This window comes from Nicotiana attenuata, unplaced genomic scaffold (assembly GCF_001879085.1).
Source record: "Nicotiana attenuata strain UT unplaced genomic scaffold, NIATTr2, whole genome shotgun sequence".
Classification (NCBI taxonomy): domain Eukaryota; kingdom Viridiplantae; phylum Streptophyta; class Magnoliopsida; order Solanales; family Solanaceae; genus Nicotiana; species Nicotiana attenuata.
The window spans coordinates 146,018-171,406 of NW_017672748.1; the positions used below are offsets into that span (position 1 = coordinate 146,018).

General features: G+C 35.3%; 1 protein-coding gene across 1 annotated transcript; it reads right to left on the bottom strand.

Moving 5' to 3' along the window:
- Positions 1-14,236: 14,236 nt before the first annotated feature.
- On the bottom strand, positions 14,237-17,836 carry LOC109214359 (ABC transporter F family member 4-like). The gene is made up of 2 exons (XM_019378267.1): positions 14,802-17,836; positions 14,237-14,691 (listed from the first exon to the last, which is right to left on the bottom strand). The coding sequence occupies exon 1, from the start codon at positions 17,687-17,689 to the stop codon at positions 16,100-16,102; it is 1,590 nt and encodes a 529-aa protein (XP_019233812.1). The 5' UTR covers positions 17,690-17,836; the 3' UTR covers positions 14,237-14,691; positions 14,802-16,099.
- Positions 17,837-25,389: the final 7,553 nt, after the last annotated feature.

Genomic DNA, 25,389 nt, shown 5'->3' on the forward strand with positions numbered 1-25,389 from the left:
GTGTTAGCTTGTGTGGTTTCTCATTCTTTCTTATATGATCGCATCAGAGAGCGCCAGTATGATGATCCGCATTTGCTTCTCCTCAAGAACAGAGTTCAGCATGGCGATGCCAGAGATGTGACCATTGGTGATGATGGTGTGTTGAGGATGCAGGGCCGGATCTGTGTGCCCAATGTGGATGGGCTTAGAGAGTTGATTCTGGAGGAGGCCCATAGCTCGAGGTATTCTATTCATCCGGGTGCCGCGAAGATGTATCAGGATTTGAGGCAGCACTATTGGTGGAGAAGAATGAAGAAAGATATTGTGGGATTTGTATCTCGGTGTCTCAACTGTCAGCCGGTGAAATATGAGCATCAGAGACCGGGTGGCTTGCTTCAGCAGATGGTTATTCCCGAGTCGAAGTGGGAGAGAGTCACTATGGATTTTGTGAGTGGTCTTCCTCGGACTTTGAAGAAGTTCGATGCGATTTGGGTGATTGTGGATCGGCTGACCAAGTCCACGCACTTCATTCCGGTGTGTACTACCTATTCTTCGGAGCGGCTGGCAGGGATCTTTATCCGGGAGATCGTTCGATTGCATGGTGTTCCAGTGTCTATTATCTCATATAGAGGTACTCAGTTTACCTCTCAGTTTTGGAAGGCTTTTTAGCGAGAGTTGGGCACTCAGGTGGAGTTGAGCACAGCATTCCATCCTCAGATGGACGGACAGTCCGAGCGTACTATTCAGATATTAGAGGACATGTTGCGTGCCTGTGTTATTGATTTCGGAGGTGCTTGGGATGAGTTTTTGCCGCTTGCAGAGTTTGCCTACAACAACAGCTATCAGTCCAGTATTCAGATGGCACCGTATGAGGCCTTATATGGGAGGCGGTGTAGATCTCCAGTCGGTTGGTTCGAGCCCGGCGAGGCTAGGTTATTGGGGACAGATTTGGTTCAGGATGCCTTAGATAAGGTGAAGGTGATTCAGGAGAGACTTCGTACAGCGCAGTCGCGTCAAAAGAGTTATGCGGACCGGAAGGTTCGAGATGTGTCTTACATGGTTGGTGAGAAGGTTTTGCTGAAGGTTTCGCCCATGAAGGGTGTTATGAGATTTGGAAATAAGGTGAAGTTGAGTCCGCGGTTCATTGGGCCTTTTGAGGTACTTAGGAGGATTGGGGAGGTGGCTTATATGCTTGCTTTGCCACCCAGCTTGTCGGGCGTGCATCCGGTATTTCATGTTTCTATGCTCCGGAAGTATATTGGGGACCCGTCTCATGTCTTGGACTTCAGCGCAGTTCAGTTAGATGGTGATTTGACCTATGATGTGGAGCCAGTGGCTACTTTGGGCCGTCAGGTTCGGAAATTGAGATCAAAGGATATAGCTTCAGTGAAGGTGCAGTGGAGAGGTCGGCCCGTGGAGGAGGCTACCTGGGAGACCGAGCGGGAGATGCGGAGCAGATATCCTCACCTGTTTGAGGCTTCGGGTATGTTTCTTGACTCACTCGAGGAAGAGCGTTTGTTTAAGTTGGGGAGGATGTGACGACCCGACCCGTCGTCTGTTGAGTAACCGCTCCGTTTCCCCCGTTTTCTGCTTCCTTATGCTTCATTTTCTGTATTTGGTGTGATCGAGTTGATTTGGATTGGTTTTGGTAGGAAATGAGACACTTAGTCTCTTTAAGAAAAGCCTAGTTTGGAAAAGTCAACCGGATGTTGACTTATGAGTTAGAGGGCTCGAATGTGATTTCCGTTGTTTCGATTAGCTTTGGGGGATGATTTGTGGCTTAGGAGTGTGATCGGAAGTGATTTTGGAGGTCCGGTGTAGAAATAGGCTTGAATTGGCGAAGTTAGTATTTTGGCGAATTCCGGTTGATAGGTGAGATTTTGATTCGAGGGTCGGAATGGAATTCCGAGAGTTGCAGTAGCTTTGTTAGGTGATTTGGGATGTGTGTGTAAAATTTCAAGTTATTTGGAGGTGATTTGGTTGGGTTTTTTATCGAATGCGTGTTTTGGAAGTTTTAGAAGAACTTAGGCTTGAATTCGATGTAATTTGATTGTTTTGGTGTTGTTCGAGGTGTTTTGATGGTTGGAACAAGTTTGGATGGTGTTTTAGCGTGTGTTGGTGTTTTTGGTTGAGGTCCCGGGGGCCTCGGGGTGATTTCGGATGGTTAACGGAGAGTTTTGGACTTGTGCAATGTTGCAGACCCTGCTGCTTCTGGTATTTCCGCTTCTGCGGAATTTGGACCGCAGAAGCGGTGTCGCATGTGCGAAGGGGAGGACCGCAGAAGCGAGATTTGGCCTGGGCGCCTGTTTCCGCAGAAGCGGGCAAGTAGCCGCATCTGCGAAGCCGCATATGCGGAATTTGAGTCGCAGAAGCGGGTCCTGGGAGCTTAAGTGGTTTCCGCATATGCGGAGTTTTGGGCGCAGAAGCGGCATCGCGGAAGCGGTAATTTAACCGCAGAAGCGGTTATGTCTGGGCTGAAGGTATTTAAGTTCATCTTCGCAAATTTTGAAGGGTTTCTCATTTCTAACTTCGGACTTGGAGAATTGTGGGCGATTTTGAAGAGGGATTTCAAGGAGCTTCGATAAGGTAAGGATTTTGGACCTAAAACACAATTCTATGGTGTTATTTCATGAATTAGGACTGAAAATTTAAGGAATTAATGGACAAAAAAGGTGGTTTAGGGTTTGAACTTAAGAGAGCATAAATTAAGGATTTGAAAGGTCAATTGAACTCCGATTCTTGTGATTTTGATATGTATGAACTCGTGGCGAGATAAGGAATCCGTTGATGTGAAAATTTCTGAGTTTCGAAAAGTGGGCTCGGGTTTTTCTAATTTCGGAATGTTTGATACTTTTTGATTGTTTTCGTTTGGGTTTTGGTTCCCTTAGCATATTGTGACGTATTCGTTGTGGTTTTGGTCAGATTCGACGTGCGAGGAGGCCAATTTGAGAGGCAAGGGCATAGCGAGCTAGAGTTTTGGCCGGCTTGAGGTGAGTAATGAATGTAAATGATGTCCTGAGGGTTTGAAACCCCGGATTTGCACATCGCAGTGCTATATTGAGGCAAGACATGCGCTCTATGACGAGTGCGGGGTCGTTTGCTATTGGGGATTGTGACTTGGTCCGTCCCGAGTGATATTTTTACCGCGTATTTGATTGAAACTTAATTGATATCTTCATTATTCGGACAAATTGTCATATTTGGGCTTCATGCCAACCGTTTGAACCCTTCGGGGGTTGTTATTACTATTTCCTCATTATTTTGACATAATATTTGAACTCAGCCCTATTGTTTGAAACTGTTTTGCAAACTCAGCCACTTTTAGTCTGATTTGAAACTTAAATAATATTTCAAATGACATTTTAGGCTGAGAACTACTATTTTATTAATGCCCGAGGGGCTTACGTGATTTCTGGACTGAGCATGGGATCGGGTTGCGCGCCGCAGCAGTATTATATTGATATTGAGGCCGAGGGCCTAGTTGATGCCACGAGATGGCTTGTTATTACGCTTGGGCCGTAAGGGGCCCCTCCCGGAGTCTGCACACCCCTAGTGAGCGCCGTCGACGATAAATAAATGGATCGGGCTGCACGCCGTAGCGGATCTGTTGTAGTATTCCTATATTTCGATTTCATTGTTTTGTCGCTTTCTTATTACTTGCTCTAAACTGCCAATTATAGATTACCCTGTGCTTATCCATGGTTTCTTATTCTCAGCCTTTATTTATGTTTATTACTCACTGGGTCGGAGTACTCACATTACTCCATGCACCTTGCGTGCAGATCCAGGTGTATCTGAGGCTGAGTGAGGATTATTTCAGCTGAGCAGCGCAGTATCCGGGAGCATTGAGGTAGCTGCATGGCGTTCGCAACCTTGATCTCTCCCTTCTATCCTTGTCTTTTATTTCGTATTTCCTAGACGGACATGTATTAGGTTGATAAATCTGTATTAGAGGCTCAGACTTGTGACACCGGATTCTTGTGGGCTGTGTTGTAGGATGTTATTTGGGATTCCGCAATATTTTATCTTTTATTTCAGACTTCCAGTATAATGACTTGGTAAATTTCTTGTGTTAATTAATCATGAATTGTGTAAGAAATGGGTTGATATTGTAAATCGGCCAGGCTTGCCTAGCAGTGTGTTGGGCGCCATCACGGCCGGGGTTGGGGCACGCGAACGCGATGAATGAACTGGCATAGGTACGCGAACGCGTGGATGCTTACGCGAACGCAATGTGGAAGTAAGTGGGGCTTCGCGAATGCGGATGGGGTTATGCGAACGCGTAGAAGGAAATGGACTCCCTCCAAGATTACACTACGCGAACGCGAGAGAGGGGCCGCAATCGCGAAGAGGAAAAGCCTGCAACAGCTGAGTTTAGTTTTCTGCAATTTTTAACAACACAAAAATGCCCCGTTGAGCATCCGAAACACACCCGAGGCCCCCGGGACCTCAACCAAACCTACGGACACATCCCATAACATCATTCAAACTTGCACCAATCCTTAAACCACCTAAAACAACGCCGGAAACTCGAATTAATCAAGGATTTGAGCCTAAGAACTTCAAATTTTATCAAAATACGCTTTCGATCAAAAACCTAACCAAAACACGTCCGATTGACCTGAAATTTTGCACACACATCCCAAACGACATGACGGAGCTACTGCAACTTCCGGAATTCCATTCCGACCCTCGGATCAAAAACTCACTATCGGACCGGAAACTTCAAAAATTCAAAATTCGGCATTTCAAGCCTAAATGAGCTACGGACTTCCAAAATGCATTCCGAGTACGCTCCCAATCCCGAAATCACCTAAAGGAGCTGACGGAACCATCGGATTTTCATTCCGAGGTCGTCTTCATACTGTTCCAATTACGAACCACTTTCCAACACTTAAGCTCTCATTTAGGGACTAAGTGTCCCAAAACTCTCCGAAACCCAACACCGAACGTCCCGAAAAACCAAAATAGCATAATTGAACTTAGGGAAAGCAGTTAATAGGGAATCGGGACGTAAATTCTTAAGACGACCGGCCGGGTCATCACAAAATTGAATTGGTTGCAATGGTATCAGATTTGTATATTGGAATGATAACATAACTCAATATACCCGCAACAACTAAGTCTAGTGACTGGTGGTATGATTCTGGAGCTACTGTCCATGTTTGCAATGATAAGAGCCAATTCAAAAGTTACGAAGAAGTTGTTAATGGACAGAAAGTTCTGATGGGCAATCACGATTCTGCTAAAGTCATGGGAAACGGAAGTGTGGAATTGAATTTCACTTCTGAAAAGAAATTGTTGCTAGTCAATGTTTTATATGTACCAGATATAAGAAAAAATCTTATATCTGCAAATTTTCTTTGTAACAATGGTTTCAAGATTGTAGTAGAGTCTAACAAAATAATTTTGTCCAAAAATTGATTGTTTGTAGGCAAGGGTTACTCATGTGATGGAATGTTTAAGTTAATTATTAATGAAAATAATGCTTCTGTTTATATTGTCGAGTTATCCTTATCATTATGGCATAATCGTTTGGCACATATTAGCTATAAATCTTTAGAATTTATGCTAATGATGGTTTGATTTCATATAAAATTAATGACAAAAAAGACTTGCGAAATATGTATACAAGAAAAAATGGGTAAAAAGTCTTTTCCAAAAGTTGAAAGAACATCTGAACTATTAGAACTTGTTCATTCTGATATCTGTGAATTGAATGGCTTATTACATTTATAGATGATTTTTCAAGATATACTTACGTTTATTTGATAAGAAATAAAGATCAAGCTTTTCAAATGTTCAAGGATCACAAAGCTAAAGTTGAAAATCAAAAAGGGAGAAAGATTAAAACTTTAAGAAGTGATAGAGGTGGTGAGTATTTTCCTTCGGACTTCTCTTCTTTTTGTGAGGAAAATAGAATAATATATCAAACTAGTGCTCTATATACTCCACAACAAAACGGATATGCAGAAAGAAAGAATAGAACCTTGGTGGATATGTTTAATTCCATGCTTGTGAATTGTAAGTTGCCATGAATTTATAGGGACAGACATTGCTCACAGATTGTCACTTACACAACAGAATTCCCTCCAGAAAGTTTAAAATTTCTCCATGTGAATTATGGAAAAAAAAAACCAAACTTGGCTTACCTAAAAGTTTGGGGTTGTCTAGCATAATATAGAGTTCCATATCCTAAAAGAACAAAGTTAGGGGCAAGAGCCTTAAAAGGAGTTTTTGTTGGCCATGCAAAAAATTCCAAGCTTATAGAATATTGGATATCGGTTCTAATATCATTGTTGAATTTAGAGATGTTGAGTTCTTTGAAAATAATTTTTGTCATGACTCTAATTCAGCGAGTGTATCTATAATTACATCAAGATTGAATAATAAATCTAATATTGATGTTAATCTTGAATCAATGTCTAGCAACAAGTAGAATATATATTCTTCTAATGAAATTAGAAGAAGTAAACGTACTAGAACAGAGAAGAGACTAGATCCAAATTTCATATATACACATGATATTTTTCTCTTAGTTGAAGGTGATAGATCAACTGTACCTAGCAAAATACCAGTTTTGTTAAACATAGAAGATGATCCAAAATATTTAAAGAAGCAATGTCTTCAAGGGATGTGGCTTTTTGAAAAGAAGCAATCGATGACGAAATAAACTCTTTGTTATCGAACAATACATGGGTTTTAGTTGATTTACCACCTGGTTCTAGACCTATTGGCTGCAAATGTGTTTTCAGAAGGAAATATAATAAATAGAACAATACAAACTTTAAATCTAGGTTGGTAGCAAAAGGCTTTAAGCAAAAACAAGGGGTCGACTATTTTGACGCATAAGCACTTGTGGCTAGAATAACATCTATTAGAGTACTTTCATCTTTGGCATCAATTTACAATTTGTGTATACATCAAATGGATTTCCTGAATGGTGACTTAGACGAAGAAGTGTATATGGAACAATTTGAAGGTTTTATTCTACCATAAAATAAAAATAAAGTGTATAAACTTATTAAGTCACTATATGGATTAAAACAAGCACCCAGGCAATGGCACGAGAAATTCAATTCTGTAATTTTAGAATATGGCTTTCGACATAACAATGCTGACAAATGTAGATATTCTAAGTTTACAGATAATTATGGTGTGATTATTTGTTTTTATGTAGATGATATGCTTATAATTGTAACTAATATAGAGGGTGTGAATGATACAAAGAATTATCTAAAGTCAAAGTTTAAAATGAAAGATTTAAATGAGATGGATACTATCTTGGGTATCAAAGTTAGAAAATATAGTGGGGGTTTTGCTCTTTGTCAATCTCATTATATTGAGAAAATGTTAAATAATTTTAAACACTTGGATATTAAAGAAGCAAATACCCCATATGATAATTTGTGCAAGTTGGCTGAAAATTCTGGCAGAGCAATAGCTCAAATTGAATTTGCTAGTGCTATTGGTAGCTTGATGTACGCTATGCATTGCATTAGACCTGATATTGCTTTTATAGTATGTAAACTATCGAGATATACTAGCAATCCTAGTAACGAACACTGGAAAGCAATTCAAGAGTTCTTGGTTACTTGAAAAGAACTGTAAATTATTGTTTATCCTACGATAAGTTTCTAGTGGTGTTGGATGGTTATACATATACTAGTTGGATAACTTGTATAAATGATAATAAGTCGACCTCTAGTTGGGTATTTACCTTAGGAGGAGGGACTGTTTCTTGGGCTTCAAAGAAACAAACTTGTATAACTCATTCCACAATAGAATCCGAACTTGTAGCTTTAGATGGAGCGGGAAAGGAAGCAGAATGGCTGAGAAATCTTTTAAAGGATATTAAGTTATGGCCACAACCGATGCAGTTGTTTCCTTGCATTGTGATAGTCAAGTGACAATGTCTAGAGCTTATAGTAAAGTTTATAATGGTAAATCTAGACATATCAGCTTGAGACATGAATATGTGAGACAATTAGTATCTGATGGAGTGATTACCATTGTCTATACCAAGTCTTGCAATAATCTAGCATATCCTCTTACAAAAGAGCTTTCGAGAGATATGACAAGAAGTACTTCTGCTGGATTTGGTCTAAAGCAATTTGATTAAGTTTACTATTAATAGGAACCCAACTTTCAGTATTGTTAGAATTCAAAGTTTAAAGGGTAATAACAAATTATTAGTAAACTTGGTGAATGTTGAATATGCTATTCGAATTATTACAGTATTAAATCAAATTGGAGGATGAGTAACTATACTCTTAATGAAGATTAATGATACTACAAATGACTTTCCCATGATATTGTAGTATTACAGAAGACTTCACCTATATGAGAATAGGAAGTGGTGCTGCTTCAACAAAAGACGAGACGTCTTTGTAAATGTTCATGAATTCAGGAAGTAGTACAAGGCCACATTAGTGCTAGAGTTTGGTAAGCTTTAAACTCGGACCGATTGGTTTGTGTGTGCAATATTTCCAGTTCTAACACAAAGGAATCAGGTTTAATCTTTAATGATACAAAGATTTTATTTGAACTTTGAGATGCTTTCACTAAAGAGAAGTTTAAATTGAAAGATACTTCTTCTTATGCATGAAACAATTGTGAACCTAACCTTTCAAGCTAATTGGGGGTTGTTGAAGTAGCTTGAAAAGTTAGATCTAGAAGAGAGCTTTATTACAGAGAAGAGAAGTTAAACCTCAAGTTTTACTTACATATTTGAACCTTGATTGCAGTTATAATACTACTGTTGCAATACCACTGTTGCTGGATAATGGTTCAATCTGAATAGACGTGTCTGTTATTTGAAAATGTATGTTGTAACTGCAATTGCATTGCCTATAAATTACTTCATAAGTGGTTCATTCACGACAAATTTCTTCTAACTCCTCTTCTTCCTATTTTCTCTAAAAGCTCTCTTGAAAGTCCGTAACTGAAGCTCTAAAGAGAGATTTTCAGAAATTGATGTCTGCAAATCTCTGGGCTTTGTTGTATCCTGAGGGTATATTGTCATAAACCAGCAGCAAACTAGTGGTGCAATTAATATCTAAAAGATAGTAATTTTATCGCGCCTCTGAGCCTAAATCATACCCACCGTTCTAACAAAATCTACCACAGGAATAGCCTCATTGACATCTTTCAGTTTATCCCCAAAAAGCAGTTTTCAGTCGGGAGTGGCTTCTGTTTTTCCTTTAACGCAGTGTTGTTTCTTTCATTTAGTAATACCCACAAAAACAGGCATGACCCACACTGCTACAAAAATATTAGCCCCATAGATTTTGTCAATTTTTTTTTCAAATTTCATTTGGCAAATACCTGTTTGTTTATAGATTTTATCCATATTTTGGCAAATTTTCAAATCCAAAACTAGCTCCCCAAACTTTTGTATTTTATAAAAAATCTCACTTTCTGTTATTATAACCCAACTAATCCATATCTACCCACTTTTTTCTTATTAAATTCACACGGCTTTGTCTTTCTCTATGAACAGAAGAAAATTTTCACCAAAGTTGTTGTACCAATCTATGACAATGCACCCGCAAGACAAATTTTGAAGGTAATTTACTAAAATCTGCTAATGTTTGCATAAATTTTCTTCAGATTTGATTCGCATGTTTCATATGAATTTTCTTCAGAGTTGTCGGGTATTTTTATTAGTTTTTAAAACTTATGGGTATAAGTCACATTTCATGTTTTTTTTTTAAAAAAAAAAAGTGAAATATGTTTTGTAAAATTATGTCCAAACAGATTTTCATCTTCAAACTCAAACTTCACCTGAATCAAATTTTTGAAAATTTATAGCAAAACGCTAGCTTAAGAGCACCTCATCACTAGCATATTAAAGCACATAAACCTATGTAAATAAAAAGGAGTACGTCATCATTAGAGTAACTGCAACAGTGAATACTGGAATAGTAGAAGCAGACAACTTACAAGCAGTTATCCATCCATATTATTCATTAAAAATGAATTGGATAATGAACTTTTTAAAAACGGATCAAAAATGGATAACCAAATGAATAACAAGTGAGTTTAGTTTTTACATTTGCAAAGCCTCAAAATTGGGAGTTCATCAAATTTGGGAGACTAGGAATTCTCCCAAAAGTAATTGTAAGAAGTCACGAATAATATGGATATCCATGACATCGTCAAGGTTCCCGAATGGAAGAGAAACGAGACTACTCCAATTAACACTACCACAAGGGTTCAATTGGCACTAACATATATCCATAGTCCTCAAGGACGCATTCTTATATGCAAATTGAGGAAAATCATATCTCGGTTGATCCGTAGACCAAAATCCAAGTGTAAAACTTTCAACATTAGCTAGTTTAGTTGCAAATTGTACCCATAAACCAACATCTTTAGCATAACGGTCCTCGTATCTAAGGCCCCACACCCTAAATTTCAGAATTTTCCGGCAAGACCTCCAATAATGAAGCTCTCTATGGGTGGAAGCCATGGAATCAAGAGTATCCTTTTCGCTTTCGCTAATAGGGAAGTTGAAATCGAGTGATATTGGAACGGACATCCAAAGAAACCTCCATCGTCTAGATAATACGCTGCTTGTAACAATTTTTTATTGTACGGCCCCGGCAACATAGAGAGGATGTGGAGTAGAATCGGGTCGGGTAAATAACCGAGTCGGTCTCGATCTTCTCTCGCATGATTTTCCTCTGCATTTCCATGGAGTACAAATTTCAGTTGCAAAATACTTGGACACACTTGGGCAGGCTTGATAAATTTAGCCAAAATGAGCCATATGAAAATTTAGCAAAACATAAAAACTACTTTTTAAAAAAAATTAGTTGGTTAGATAAAATAATCAAAGGAGAGAGAGGGAGTTTTTTTTTTCGTGGGGGGGGGGGGAGTTGAGAAGTGGGGTCCTTGGACTGTGTTAAACAAGGTGGTGATGATGAAGAAAGGAATTGTGAGATGGAGCGTGGAGACACGCTCTTCTGGAAGCGAGTGGGAGTTGGTGACCATACGTCGCTATTGCAAAATGCGATTTTATAATCTATATATATTTAAAAGGAAGAAAGTCTAGTCTAGAATTATGACAAGTGGCAACATAGGAAAAAGACATGTGGTAGTTTTAGGATAAAATTAGTTAGATTAGTTATAATAAGTTATTTAGTTATTTTTAAATTCAAAATCAAAATCAGTTATTTTCCCCCTTTTTGATTGCTTATTTATTATTATTTTATTATTATCTTTTTTGTTAATTATTGGCTTTTAAATGTTTACCAACGGAAGAAAATAAGTTTTGTCAACTGTTGTGTTCTAACAATGACGGTTTCCTACGATTTTTTCCTATTTGGTGAAAGTTTTTTCGATTTTGTGCTCTTCCTTTTAATATGTGGAATATTCATATTCATATTCATTCTCTGCCAATTATTTCATATTTGTATCTGCTACATTACATATGAAGGAGTTTAGCTTGATACGTGGACAACACAACATGGAACAATTAGGAACACTATATAATTAATGGTAATTTTGTATTTCCTTGCTTATTTTTTTCCATAGTGATGATATCTCTGAGCTATGACTTACTTGAATATAGCTTATGAAAAATTGCATTTACAACCATCTTTAGAGAATCAATTATCTGCGAAAACATACCCTGACTTCTCCCATGTATCTTTCATTTCTTGCGGTGTTAATAATTTAGTTCTTTATGTTCTTTATTTCGTTCATTTGAAACATCAGCACATACTATGGTTGTTTTTCCATTTTTTTCTATCAAGTTGGTCTAAATTAATGATTAGTAACTGTATAATTATTCAACGACTGGAAAACTCAAATTAGCTTTGGAAGTTTAATATAATATTTTAAAATATCCATATAATTTATGGAATAATAGTAAATCAAATTTCTGTTTGTAAGTTACGAAAAGTTCAAGCAATCAATTAAAGAATAAGAGTACAGCGGTTGAAATCTCCGTTGATTTACATTATTTGTAGCGGTTGAAATAATATTTATTTTTTAATAATGAAGCAATTTTGAGTAATAAAATAAGAGTATCGAAATAGTTTAGATTTAAGAAGTAAAAATATTTATTCATATTATATATTTAAAAAGGAGAGATAGGCACGGACATGAGTGAAAAACAAATAAACAATAAAGTACTTAAACATGCAATCACAACAAAAAATATGGAACAAGGATAAGCATATTTGAATTTGGTAGAAATGACACCAAGTAGCCACTTTGAAGGACTGCTATTTAGAAATTAGTCAGTGTATTCTAAATTTCAGTTTTTCAGTTTAATTTCAAGACAAAAATGTCCTGAGTTGTCCTGAAATTAAGTTTTTTAGTTTAAAATTTCATGACAAAATAAGTACTGGCTAATTCCTAAATAGCATCCCTGAGAATAGTTATCTGTGCACTTGCCCCTCGAATTTGATATGAGAAAGTCTTTGAATTTCAGAAAAAATATATTGCACAGATACGGCCGTCTAACTGAAATCTTAATAGATATTGAATAAAAATAACTATAATTCAAATTCATATGTTGATAATATCAATAGTTAAAACTAAAATTTAATATATCATATTGAAAACAAAATAAAAGTAGTTCAAAATTAATATTTGAATTATAGGCAAAACACTAAATAAAAAATTAAGTAAAAATATTATAGTAAAAAAAATGCATACAAGAGGATGATAGGGATTGTTTGAGTATATTTATGATATTGATTAATTTGTAAAATAAATATAGTAACTAATTAAATAATGCTAAAAATTATGGTTAACAAATTTAGACAATGAACTATGCATTTATATTGTTTTGTCTTTTATAAGTATAATTATTATAAAATGTCAAGTGTGCCAAATATGCTAGCATTCTCTCATATAAGCTTTACACAATTATTTTATAACAAGCAAAATCTTGAAATTGACCGCGCATCGCGCGGGTAGCTATACTAGTATAAGTTTAAGTTGCGATCGTAAATTGCGACCTATAACTTGCAATTCTACAACTTACTTTATTGCTCTGTATAGAAGTTGCTAACTACGGGCTGGGTTTTAAGTTTTAACTGTTTTCCGGTAGGGACGAAAATTAGAAAAACTACTAGTTATGTCTATTTATAAGTAGTTTATTGTAAAAATTTATTAATTTATAAAATATTAACTAATTAGTTATTTGTAGCGAAAAAAATCAAATTTTTGCTTCTTTTGAGTGGGTGTTATTAGAATAGATTGGGTACATCTTAAGAAATTTGAATTTCAATTTTGGGATGGTTTGATGGACTTTTGAGGTGATTTGAATTGAAAATTCGAAGTACAAGATGAACACGAAGAAAATAATATGTGTATGACATATGTATCTTATTGTATCAAATGTGTATCACATGAATACCTGTATGTGTGTGATACATGTATCGCATAAGAATTTATTTAACTTTGAATTTTGATTTAGCATCAGTTCAAATCACCTCCAATGTCCCTCATATTTTGTATGTTTTCAGTGAATTTCAATCATACCTATTGAAAAGGATCCTGTTTTGCTTAAAATTTTGAAATCTTGTATACATATTTTTTTGCATTTCATCACCTTCTTTATTATCTCATTCACTGAAATTTCCTTTCCGTCTTGCATCTAATGTTGCTGATCACGCTTACAAATATGGAAGGAGAACTTTTCGTGTGATTCTTGGAGAGAAAGAACCTTATTTATTTATTTTTTTTAATTTTTATATGTGCTTGGTTAGTTTTGGTAAATCTATGATTAATGACTGGAGGTTAATAAGTTAGGACTTATTTGGGACATTTATGTAAAATTCCCAATTATTTGTGGAGAAGTACAAGTCATGTTTTAGTATAGTTCTTTTTTACCATGAGACAATTTTTTCTGTTTTTAGACCGATATCATTTTTTCTCATAATTAGCATATAAAAATTTATATAATTAATAACCAAATTAAAAAGGGGCAGGAACAGGAAAATTTTGAATTGGGCACCTTTGATCAATTTCTTTCTTTAATGCAGTATTAGTAATATTTACATTCGGGGGAAAAAAGACTAATGGCTAATAAGTTTCAAGTTTCAATCTTATTTTAAAAAATTTAAAAATTCTATATTCAAATTCACAACAAAATTTGACTTTCGAAATCCACAAATCACTACAAAATTTGGGACGGAGGGAGTACGTAAAACAATTTAAAAAAAAAGATACCTATTCTAAGTTTGTAATCATCGTAACAAGTAGAAATATTACTAGTTGTAGTAGTTGTTGTTGGTGTGTACCTCCAAAATTCTCCTACTTATAAACTATGCTACTTAGACGAAAACATAGTTTTGTACATAAAACTAGGAAAGAAAAAAAGATTTCAATAGTCCCTAAAAGAAGTTAATCCTAACATGTTGCCTCTGTTGCCTAACTGTAGTTTATGAACTGCAGCAATTTCTGTTGGAGTTTACATTTATGGTGATGGGATCAGAAATGAATCCAACGAGAAAGTTACAGTTCTCTCAACCACAGGTCAATAATGCAAGAGGTGGAAATCTACAGCAACTTCCCCACTTTCCACCTTGCCGCGCAATCTCATATAGAAAGCCTTGGTTTTACATGGTTGATTCTCAATTTGACATTCATCGTAGAGGATGAAACTGAGTACAGTTGATGACATTTTACACAGCTGGGCCTGTGGTAGACACCGGGCTTGGGATGTTTCGAGTTGTACTGATATGAATCCTTCCAAAGGAGAAGAATAGGACGGCATTAGATGGAGGCAACTAACTCTGTACAACTTGAGGAATATACACTTTTTGATGCAGCTATCTTGAAAATTCCAGGACAAATACCTGAGTCTGCCGTTCTTATTGAGAAGCTCGCTATCTTGTTTAATCCAATACTGATGAAGAGATGATCAAATGGTCTATTTCTTGAGTAAATGTGAAAACATAAGAGAGATAGACCTACAAAAGGAGAAAATCCAGAGAAATTATGCAAGGCCTTGTCATTTTGATGATCGTCTGATCTGGAAGATGAAAGCCTTGTTCATTTCAGTATTAAATTCAGCATGCGGTCACACTGTTGTATAACATTTCTATCAAGGGTTGACTAAAAGTGAACCTCGGTTCTGCAACATAGAGGACCATTTATGTATGTATCAGATTTACAGACCAGGTAAATGTTACTCCAAATTTACAGGACCATTAAGGTCTCTTGCTCCTGAAGACTCTGCTAAGAGAGTAACAAAATCTGCAGATACAAGTACTAAATGTTACATATGCTCGTCTAAAAGACCCAATTTCCACCATCAAAGGCAAAGAAGCTACTATAAGAACAATTAACATTCAAGGAGAAGAAGTGAAAGTCTCCAAAATCTGAAGGGCGACAAATGAAGTCTCTCAGGAAACTGTCCTCGGATCCACCACTTGCTCCCACTGCTTGACTGGAGACATAGGTGCTTTTTTCTAGGTGTTGTATCTTATGCTTCTCGGACTACTTTGACCAACTTTACTCATACATCTAGGCCAACTACAATTAACAGCAATAGGGGTAAGCATGAAGGTGACAAAGGGTTTCTTGAGTATCAACAAAATTTTCGACAAGGAATATATTCCATCAGCAATGGTCATCAAAAGTATGTTCCACTAAAAAATGTTTTTCAGCAAATAGAACATTTCTTATATAATTTTCATGTGCGTGGTTCAGGCTAAATGTTGTTCCTATGTGACAGTAGTAGAGGATAAAGCCGATGATTGTTATATCATGAATAATGAAGAGCAAAATAAATATCTGTAGTAGGAAAAGTGTAGAAAAGGTGATGAGAAGCAAGATGGCTCCATATTTTCATCAGTATTTCAATTTTGTGAACGTTTTTACTAAATCATATTTATTTCCGGGGATAACTAAGATGTATTTTATCAACAGGCATGGAGATTGGAGCAAATGTGGAAGTGTAATACCAGCATTGGTCTGTTTACAAGGATGGCAAGGAACCAGATACAATTTGATATGTGAGCAGAGTACTTTCTAAAAACAGACTGTTTTAGAAGAACATCATGCTCAATCCATGCCATTTTTACCTAAAATGGACACTCAAGAGGTAATAGCTCAGTGCAAGAAGTCCATTTCGATCTGATATGCATACACTTTAACTCCCCCAAATAGCTAGGAGCTCGTGAGGCAATGAAGCAGGATCCACTTCCCAACAGTTCTTGGAGATGTTTGAGGCTTCTTCATCGGATAGCTTCCTTGCAGGAATCCGATGCGAAAACAACCCAAGCTCATCCTTCCCTAACAACTTAACAGCATGAGCCCCAATCTCTCTCCTCTTGAAAATAGTCCTAAACCCATCAACTTTTTCAAGATATGCAATACTCACGCCATGTAAGTCGGTGTAACTAGTCAAAGATACAACAATATCATAAGATTGCTTATCCTCAACCATTAGAGTCTTGCGGCCAGCACCTAAAGCATTCTCTTTATACAATGCCCATATTGAACCTTTCGAGGGGTAAATCCTATACAACTCTCTTGCTGCTCTTTCACAATCAACAACATGTGAAAACTTCTTCAAAGATTTAACCAAAGCATGCCTAGACACCTTAAACTTCCCACAAGAAATATGAAAACCCATTTTCCCCCAATGTAGCAGTGCCTCATCACTATTACTTTGGAACTCCAACCTACTCAATTTCACCTCAAAGGGATGCACAGAAATAACATCATCAATCAAAGCATAATCCCTTGGCATTCCATCGTCGTCATAAACAGCCCATACTTGTCCTTTCTTGAAACTCCTCTCTACTCTGTCCTTGTCAAAATTATGAAGATCAAAAGTTTCCACTGCCATTGTCTCCAAATCATCCTGCCTAGACCCTTTACCCTTCTTCCTACTTGAAACCCTTCTTCTTCCTCCATCCTCCGAACCATCCCCTTTTAACAAATCATGCCTCACCCTCTTCTCTCTCACCCTCGCAATTGGTGTCTCCATCTCCATTTCATCTTCCTTCTCTATCAAACTCAAATCAGTCTCCTTCCTTTTCTCACTTTCCATTTCCGCTAAATTAAACTTCATCCCCTTATTCTCCTCATTTTCTTCCTGCCTAGACCCTTTACCCTTCTTCCTACTTGAAACCCTTCTTCTTCGTCCATCCTCCAGACCACCCCCCTTTATCGGTTCACGCCTCACCCTCTTCTCTCTCACCCTCGCAATAAGATTCTCCATCTCCACTTCATCTTCCTCCTCTATCAAACTCAAATCAGTCTCCTTTCTTTTCTCACTTCCCTTTTCCGTTAAATTGAACTTCATCGCCTTCTCATTCTCCTCCTTTTCATTCTCCGCCACTATCTCCAAATCATCCTGCCTAGACCCTTTACCCTTCTTCCTACTTGAAACCCTTCTTCTTCCTCCATCCTCCAGACCACCCCCCTTTATCGGTTCACGCCTCACCCTCTTCTCTCTCACTCTCGCAATAAGCCTCTCCATCTCCACTTCATCTTCCTCGTCTATCAAACTGAAATCCGTCTCCTTTCTTTCCTCGATTACCTTTTCTGTTAAATTAAACTTCACTGACTTATCAATCTCCGCCTTTTCTTCCCTCTTCTTTTTTACTAACATTTGCATCTCAGCTAATGTCATTGTCTCTTCCTCCCCTTCACCTACATTCCTCGCCTTACTCTTATTCCTTGACCTCAACTCCTTAATCAAACCATCATCGCTTTCAACATCTCCTTCCATGTCCACGTTCCTTACTTTCACCGCCCTCTTTGCCCCTACAACCTCAATTCCATCACCAATTCTCACCTTAGCCTTAGTCCTCCACCTCAACCCTTCAATCAAACAATCATCGCCAAGGGCGGCGGCCGGCCCAAAAATAAAAACTACGGTATTATTATATAATCCATAATTTATATTTATATAATTATTAATAAAAGATTTTAAATTTTAACATTTGATAGACGTAAGATTGAGTTAATTGAAAAAAAATTTGTCACTAAATTAAATAATACTTTGTATTTACCTTCTCATCAATTTTATTTTTCTTTCTTTATGTATAGTCTTTTTTCATGGTTCTTGCGATTTTATTTTCTAATTTTAACTTCAATTCTCCAAATTAACTATTTCTTTTTATCACATTTGATTGATCCACACACCAGAAAGCAAGTTATTTTGTGTCTCAACTTTTTTAACTAAGAAATCCCCGAGGCAAATGTTGCAAGGTTCAAAACATGATGAATAATGGGCTCTCCCNACTTATAATTAGGTTTGAGTTCTCAAAGCCTAACCTTCTAAAGCTACAATGTATTAGTTGCAAACATTTTTGAAACAAAGCCAGCTCCTTCATATCCAACAATTTAGCTATTAATGCAGGTAAATGAGGAACTGCTATATATTATCAATAACGAGTGACAGAATGAAGGTTTGTGGTAGAATAAATAATATAATTTCTTTTTTTTAAAACCTTAACTAGCAATTTTGAGTTCGAGATCTTAAAATAGAAATTTTTGAATGAAAGTGCTTCATCCTTAAAGAAATTTATGCAGTATAAATCTGAACTAGTCAAATCAGTGAATTCCAGTTATCACAAATTAAAAAGAAAGAGGGGGTGGAGTCCGAGGTTTGCGGGACAAGCTAGTAAATTGGCTACAATCTCCAATGGTTTTTCTTTAGAAAAACTATACAATATATTTCTCTAAAAATTAATAACAGGAAATATATATATTTTTTTATATTACTCCCTCCGTTTCAATTTAGATGACATATTTCACTTATCTGGAGTCAATTTGACTAAACTTGTAGCAAAATTCGATTAATTCAACTCAGTATTTTAAAATTAAAATTTAGATATTCAAAAACTATATAAAAAGTACTATAAGTTGTAATTTTCTCATGTTAATATGATTAAAAACTATATTTTAAATTGTTGGTCAAACTTCACGCAATTTAATTTTCGATAAGCGAAATATATCATCTAATTGGAAACAGAGGGAATAATAGTATAGGGATTTTTACATTCATATACACTATTTGAAACCTTATTACCCTCCCTACTCAAGTTTCAATTTAATTGCATGGTCATATACAATTTACCAATTATATACAAATAAGTTTTAAATGAGTATCCCTTTATATTAGGAATTGAATAAGGAATATCAGTTATTTTCTTATCCCTTTATACTTGCCCCCCCCCCCCCTCCCTCTCTCTCTACTCTCCTTCTCTGTTTTTTCCCCTAATTTTTCTTCATTTGGTGTTCTCTGTTTTTTTATGCTTTCTTGTTGTATATAGTTTTAATGGAATTCATTAATGGATTTTAATCGTTTTAACTAGCAATTTTCTTTCATGTTGCACAATTGGTGTTCAAATTGAAATTGTCAATCAATAAGTTTTGAAGGTGTTTGAGTCCCCATCATTGACAGCCATTAAAAAGCTTTGAAATCAAATTTTGGGTTTTCAAAAATTATTATTTGTTTGGATTGGGTGTTGTTGCAAACAATTGGGAATATTGTTTGGAGTTTATATCTCAATTTTGAGGGTGTTTGGTGAAGATTAGACTTGATTATATCTGAATTTCAGACTGAAACTCAAAGAAGAAGAAGAAGAAGAAGAACACATGACATACAATATATTTACGAAATTGTAGTAAAGTTGTATTATAATTGTATGTAAATTGTATTATATTGTAGTTATATTTTTTTATATGAATGTTGTGTGAAAAAATGAGAAATAGTTGTATAATATATGAATCGTTGTATGAAATTTGTATTTAAGTTATCAATACTATCTTTTTACATAAAGTTATTGACATGTATCAAATTGTATTAAGAGAATAAGTTTTGATTGTAATGTTAGAGAGGAAGAAGCACACACCACAGACAAAACATATACAAATCAGATACAAAATATATACAAAGATATATTGTATAAATTTTGTATAAAAATGGTATTTAAGCTGTATGATATTGTTGTTTTATTTGACTAAATAGAAATAATGTATGAAAATTGTAGATAAGTTGTAAATAAATCGTATAGTATATTGATTGTAATGTTAGAGAGGAAGAAGCACACACCACATACAAAACATATACAAATCAAATACAAACTATATACAAAGACATATTGTATAAAGATGGTATTTAAGTTGTATGATATTATAATTGTATTTGACTAGGTAGAAATAATGTATGAAAGTTGTAGATAAGTTGTAAATAAATCGTATAATATATAATCAGTTGTATGAAATTTGCTTTTACAATGTATAAATCAGATACAAAATATACAAAAGAGATATTGTACATAATTTGTATAAAAATTGTATTTAAGCTGTATAATATTGTAGTTGTATTTAGCTGGATAGAAATAATGTATGAAAGTTATAGATATGTTGTATAATATACAATCAGTTATATAAAATTTATTTTTTTACTATGTATGTTGTACATATTCAAATTTGCATTAAATTTGTACAAAAATTATTTTAATTTGTATGTTGATGTACCATATATTGTTCTTTTCTCAGTTGATTTTATCTTCACTGAAGTCCGAGAAGATACTAAATTTTGTGCTGCAATGTTCGATGTAGGTTTTTCGTTGCCTGCTTTTGGAAACATTACCTTCTCATGGTTGTAAAGTCCATCTCCCAAGTACTTCTTTGTAGCCCTTTTCCCAATGTTCTTCATTTTCAACGAGAATATCTTAATAAACGGTGCCATTTCTGATGGTTTCCTATTGCGATTGGGGTTTTAATTTTAGGTTTCAATCAACTGGAAAGCCCTAGGCAATCCGAGGATGCAGATTAAATCCACCATCAAAATAAAGAAAGAAAAAGACCCCAAAAAGAAAGATGACAACTTCAACAGTATCTCATGGCTTTGACGGATGTATTTTGAAATAATTATCAAACAAAAATCCCTAATATAAGTTAGAGATGGAGAGAAGAGGGGAGAGAGGAAAGAAAAAAGAAAAGAAAAAAGTGTAACAAAATATCTTGATTGAAGGCACTAATAATGAATTGAGGGTCTTTTAAGGTGGAATGTATATAATTTGTAAATAATCCATATTTAGGGAGGGTAATATATAAAATTAGAATAATTTTGGTAAACAAGTTTCAAATATTGTATAGGAACAAAAAAATCTCAATTACATTTAGTACCTAAAATTATTACCGGAAGATATATATAAAGATCAGTGGATCATTGAGTCTTTTCATAATAATGACGGCCCATAGCTTTGGCTGACAAAGGAATGTAAAAATTACACGGGGCGCCCTATTTGGTCGCCCCCATTTAACCTATACCTATTTTTTCACTTTTTAAATAACTTCAGCCCCCATACTCCTCCTCCTTGCTTTGCATAATCATATACAAGAGAATTCCAGCTAAGCAGAAGTTGTTTAAAGATACTACTCAATCAGCATAAATAGACTTTATTTATATTAATGATTCTTACACGCTCCAGGCACAAAATATAACAATTCTCACATAAGCAGAGGCTGGCATTCTATCATTGATTGTCTTTGATTTTTTTTTCAATATAAATTTATAAGAATTTTTATCCATTAGCCTCTTCATGTTCCTCTATACAGTCGAGCAGACATAACTAATGATAACTTCCTTTTGTTTTTCTTTGAGAAAACGGCACAAAGCTTTGGAGCATTAAAGTTTGCTCGACAATTAAACGATCTTGTTCTGGGGACTTTTGAAAGGGAAAATGGCAATCTCTTCAATATTAGTATCTAGGTTAACTAAATAACTTCAGCTCTAGAGTTGAAGTTAGACAGTTACAAAACAAAAACTTTCGCCAGTTACAAAAACAAAAACTTCAGTTCTAGAGCTGAAGTTCGCCAGTTATAAAACAAAAACTTCAGCTCTAGAGCTGAAGTTCGCCAGTTACAAAACAAAAAATTCAGCACACTTGGTTCAGCACACTTGCTACTTGAGGCCCGTCTACTATAATGCTGAAGTTTTGCGTGATTGCCTTTGCTACTTCAGCCCCGTATACTGAAGTTATGCAAAAAAGTGGGTACGCTTGCAATATTTTGCAAAGCGGGCACAAGTTAAAACGTGACACAAAAAGCGGGTATAGATGGAAACCCCCTACCCCCCCCCCCCCCCCGGAACGCTCTTTCAAGAGAGTTTTTCATTAATAATTCATCGTTAACTTGGTAAAAAGGAATTATATTATACTATTAGCTAAATAATAGGTTTGAACCCAAAGTTCTAGTAATTTTAAAAGCGCCATTTCATATACAATCCGTATACAATATCGATCAAACTTGATAAACTCTGATCAATTAATCGTTCATAAAGTCGTTCGATCTTAATGGTGTAAACTCGTGATCATATGTTACCTTCTTTTTTTCTTTACTACTCAATTGAAGAAAGTTTTGAATTTTATTGTAAATACTTGAAATCCACACCATTTTCACAAAATATAAAAAACTCTTCTCCTAATATTATATATATATATATATATATATATATATATATATATATATATAGTTATATTAATTTACAACGCTATAGAAAGTTGCATTGTGGTATAAGCCTAATGAACAAGCTAATATGTTAAGCCCACTTGACAATTTAGGAACATATTTAGTTATAGTATTTAATTTAATTGAAAGATAGGATAATTCTTTATTTTAAATTGAAAGATATAAATAAGATTCTTTTAAATCTGAATGTTGAAAGAAATAAATTGTGAGTTGATTGATTAATTTTGACTATTAGTTCAAATTTCACACAAGCTACAAGCTACATATGAGATATCAACACATAATAATTTCAATTCAAACGAGAAGGGTCCAATAGTAGGCGAATGTTCTAAATATCGAGTAAGCGATGAAAAAAAAGAAAAAATTTTGAGTTCACAACAAAACAAACAGAAAAAACGAAACGTGTTTGTTATAATAAGAACTAAAAAATATTTAGGTTCAAAAAACATAATACCCCTATCTTAACATCATTAAAATAAATATGGGAGATAATGATCAATATATATCTACGAGTATGCAGTACTCCATTCAGCTAAAATATAATATAAAGATAATTAATAGATGATATTTAAAATACTATTGAATAAATTTAAATATTAATTTGAGCAGTACATAAAAAATAAGAATAATTTTATTACAAGAAAAAAAACTAAAATTCATCTATTAATGGGATTGTGGACAATAATGTGAATAACTCCTAAGTTTAATGGGTAATGCAATAACATGAACAAGGATCAAAAAAAAGAAGAAAAAATATGTAATTAAATAACTTCAGTAGTAGTATACATATATGACAAGACTTATTGACTTGAGAAGAGCAGAGTTTTTAAATTAAATGAGCTATGTCATATAAAATAAGTTATGTATTTAAAACCGTCTATTATTGAATAAGTGAAAAATATAAAATAATTGAGCATAAATTTCGAGAAACTAAATTAAAATTAAATTCTTATATAGTTAATTTAAGTGGAAATTTAAAGTCAAACTTCCATATAAAATGAAATAAATTAATACTAAATTTTTATGCAGAGGAGAACAATTTGGAAGGGAGGGGGGCGGGTGATCACGCCCAACTATGCCTTATAAAAAGGACTATGCGGACGTTGTTTGACCGAGTATTACGGCCAGAGGTCGAATCCACAGAGAGTTAACCTATCAACCAGTTATCTTCAGACCCACCAAGTCCTTCAAGAACCAGCTTCTCCTAAATATTCAAATTCTTACAGTTGAGTGTTCTTTAACAACTAGTCTGCAAGTAAACTAAATGGCTGTAACTAAATAAAAAGGGTGTAAAAAATATTATGAGAAAAAGCTAAGGCAATGATTTCCCTTATTGAATGGAATCGCCTTCCGTTTATGCTCATACAAATTTTACGCCAACCATCTCTTAATCATGACGGTTCTTACCGCAAATCTCTCCCCGATGTACACAGTAAATCTAACTAATTCAACTCTCGAGATACACTAAGCTGCTTTATTTAGCACATTCAATTTAGATTTGCAGCCCAAGGCTTCGTTATTCTAATCCCGCCTCTTAACCCGCAATTGATTCCTCTAATAATCTAGGAGTGGGATTGTTCAACAATACCCTAATATGCATCTCTTTGTCCAAGTTTATGGCAACTTAAATAGGCACACAATTAGAGGATCCTGTCAATTATACTACAACGAACACGAAGTTGAACCAAATAAAGATTTAAACTACAATTTGTATTCACACAACAAGAACGTTCATCACCCCAATAGGTTCCATCAAAGCATTAGACAAAGGGAATTTAGCTAACTCATGGCATGGGGAAAAAATAAAACTAAGATTGAATTCATCATAAAATCAAAAAGAAAAGAAGAAGATGTTTAAAGTATTTTCTCAAATGGTTTTCTGTAAACCTAAAAAATCAATACAATGCCTCTTCTGTTGGGGCCGAAGTCTATTGTTTAAAATAGGTTTTAGGTCCTAAAAAATCCCGTATTGACTACTTGGTCCTGAAGTTAACACTGCGCCTTGCCGCGTTTCTGCCTGCGGTCTGCGTAGAACCGCGGCCAAATACCCTCCGGATTCTAAATCTTGCATGCGCTTCCCACCGCAGGTTCTGGGCGGTCGCGGTGGAACACGTGGATCCAGTATCTGAATCTTCGGCCGACTGTTTTGCATGGGTTCACTTGGGAAATTTCACATTTGGCCCTCTTTTTTTATCACTTTTGACTCCAAAACCTCTCTTAGCCTTCCTTATACATATAATCACCTACAAATCATGAAAAGCACTAATAGAGACATTTTTGTCATTATACTTTTAAGTCAATTAAACTACACAAGAAGGTTGATTATTTTAAGACGTGTGATTATAAGTCAAATTCACCTATTATCAACACCCGTAATACTTAAATCTTTGCTCCGTCCGAGCCCTAAACCCACACTTCTAGGCCTAACTGCTCATGCATTGCCCCAATTTATTTGTCACACATCCTGCCTATTTCATCAAAAGGTTGGCCAAAAGTCGGTGCACAATCCATATCTTAATGCAGACCATCATGCCAAGACGACACTGTGCTCACTCTAAATATCTAAACGAAAGTGAAGACTCACTTTTTCTTCCTGAGTTCACATGCCTCACATAAACAAAATCTGGAGAAGTTCCACCACGACATAAAAATTCAAGCAATAACAGGAACCAATAATATAGAAAGAATTTCACTCACTCTCAGCAAAGAGGCAGTTCACATGCCACACAGAACACCATAAAGCTTGCCCCCAGTGTATTATTACTTTCCCACTATCGAGCCATCCACGTCAAAGATCAAGAAGGTCTTTATAGGTTGTAATGTAGGCATAAAGGGACGGGTAGGATATATTTGGATATAGGGGTGAACTAACCTCCCTAAGCAAAAACTTTTTTTAAATAATTAACAAAACACACTTTTTCCTTTCGTTTCACACATTCATTG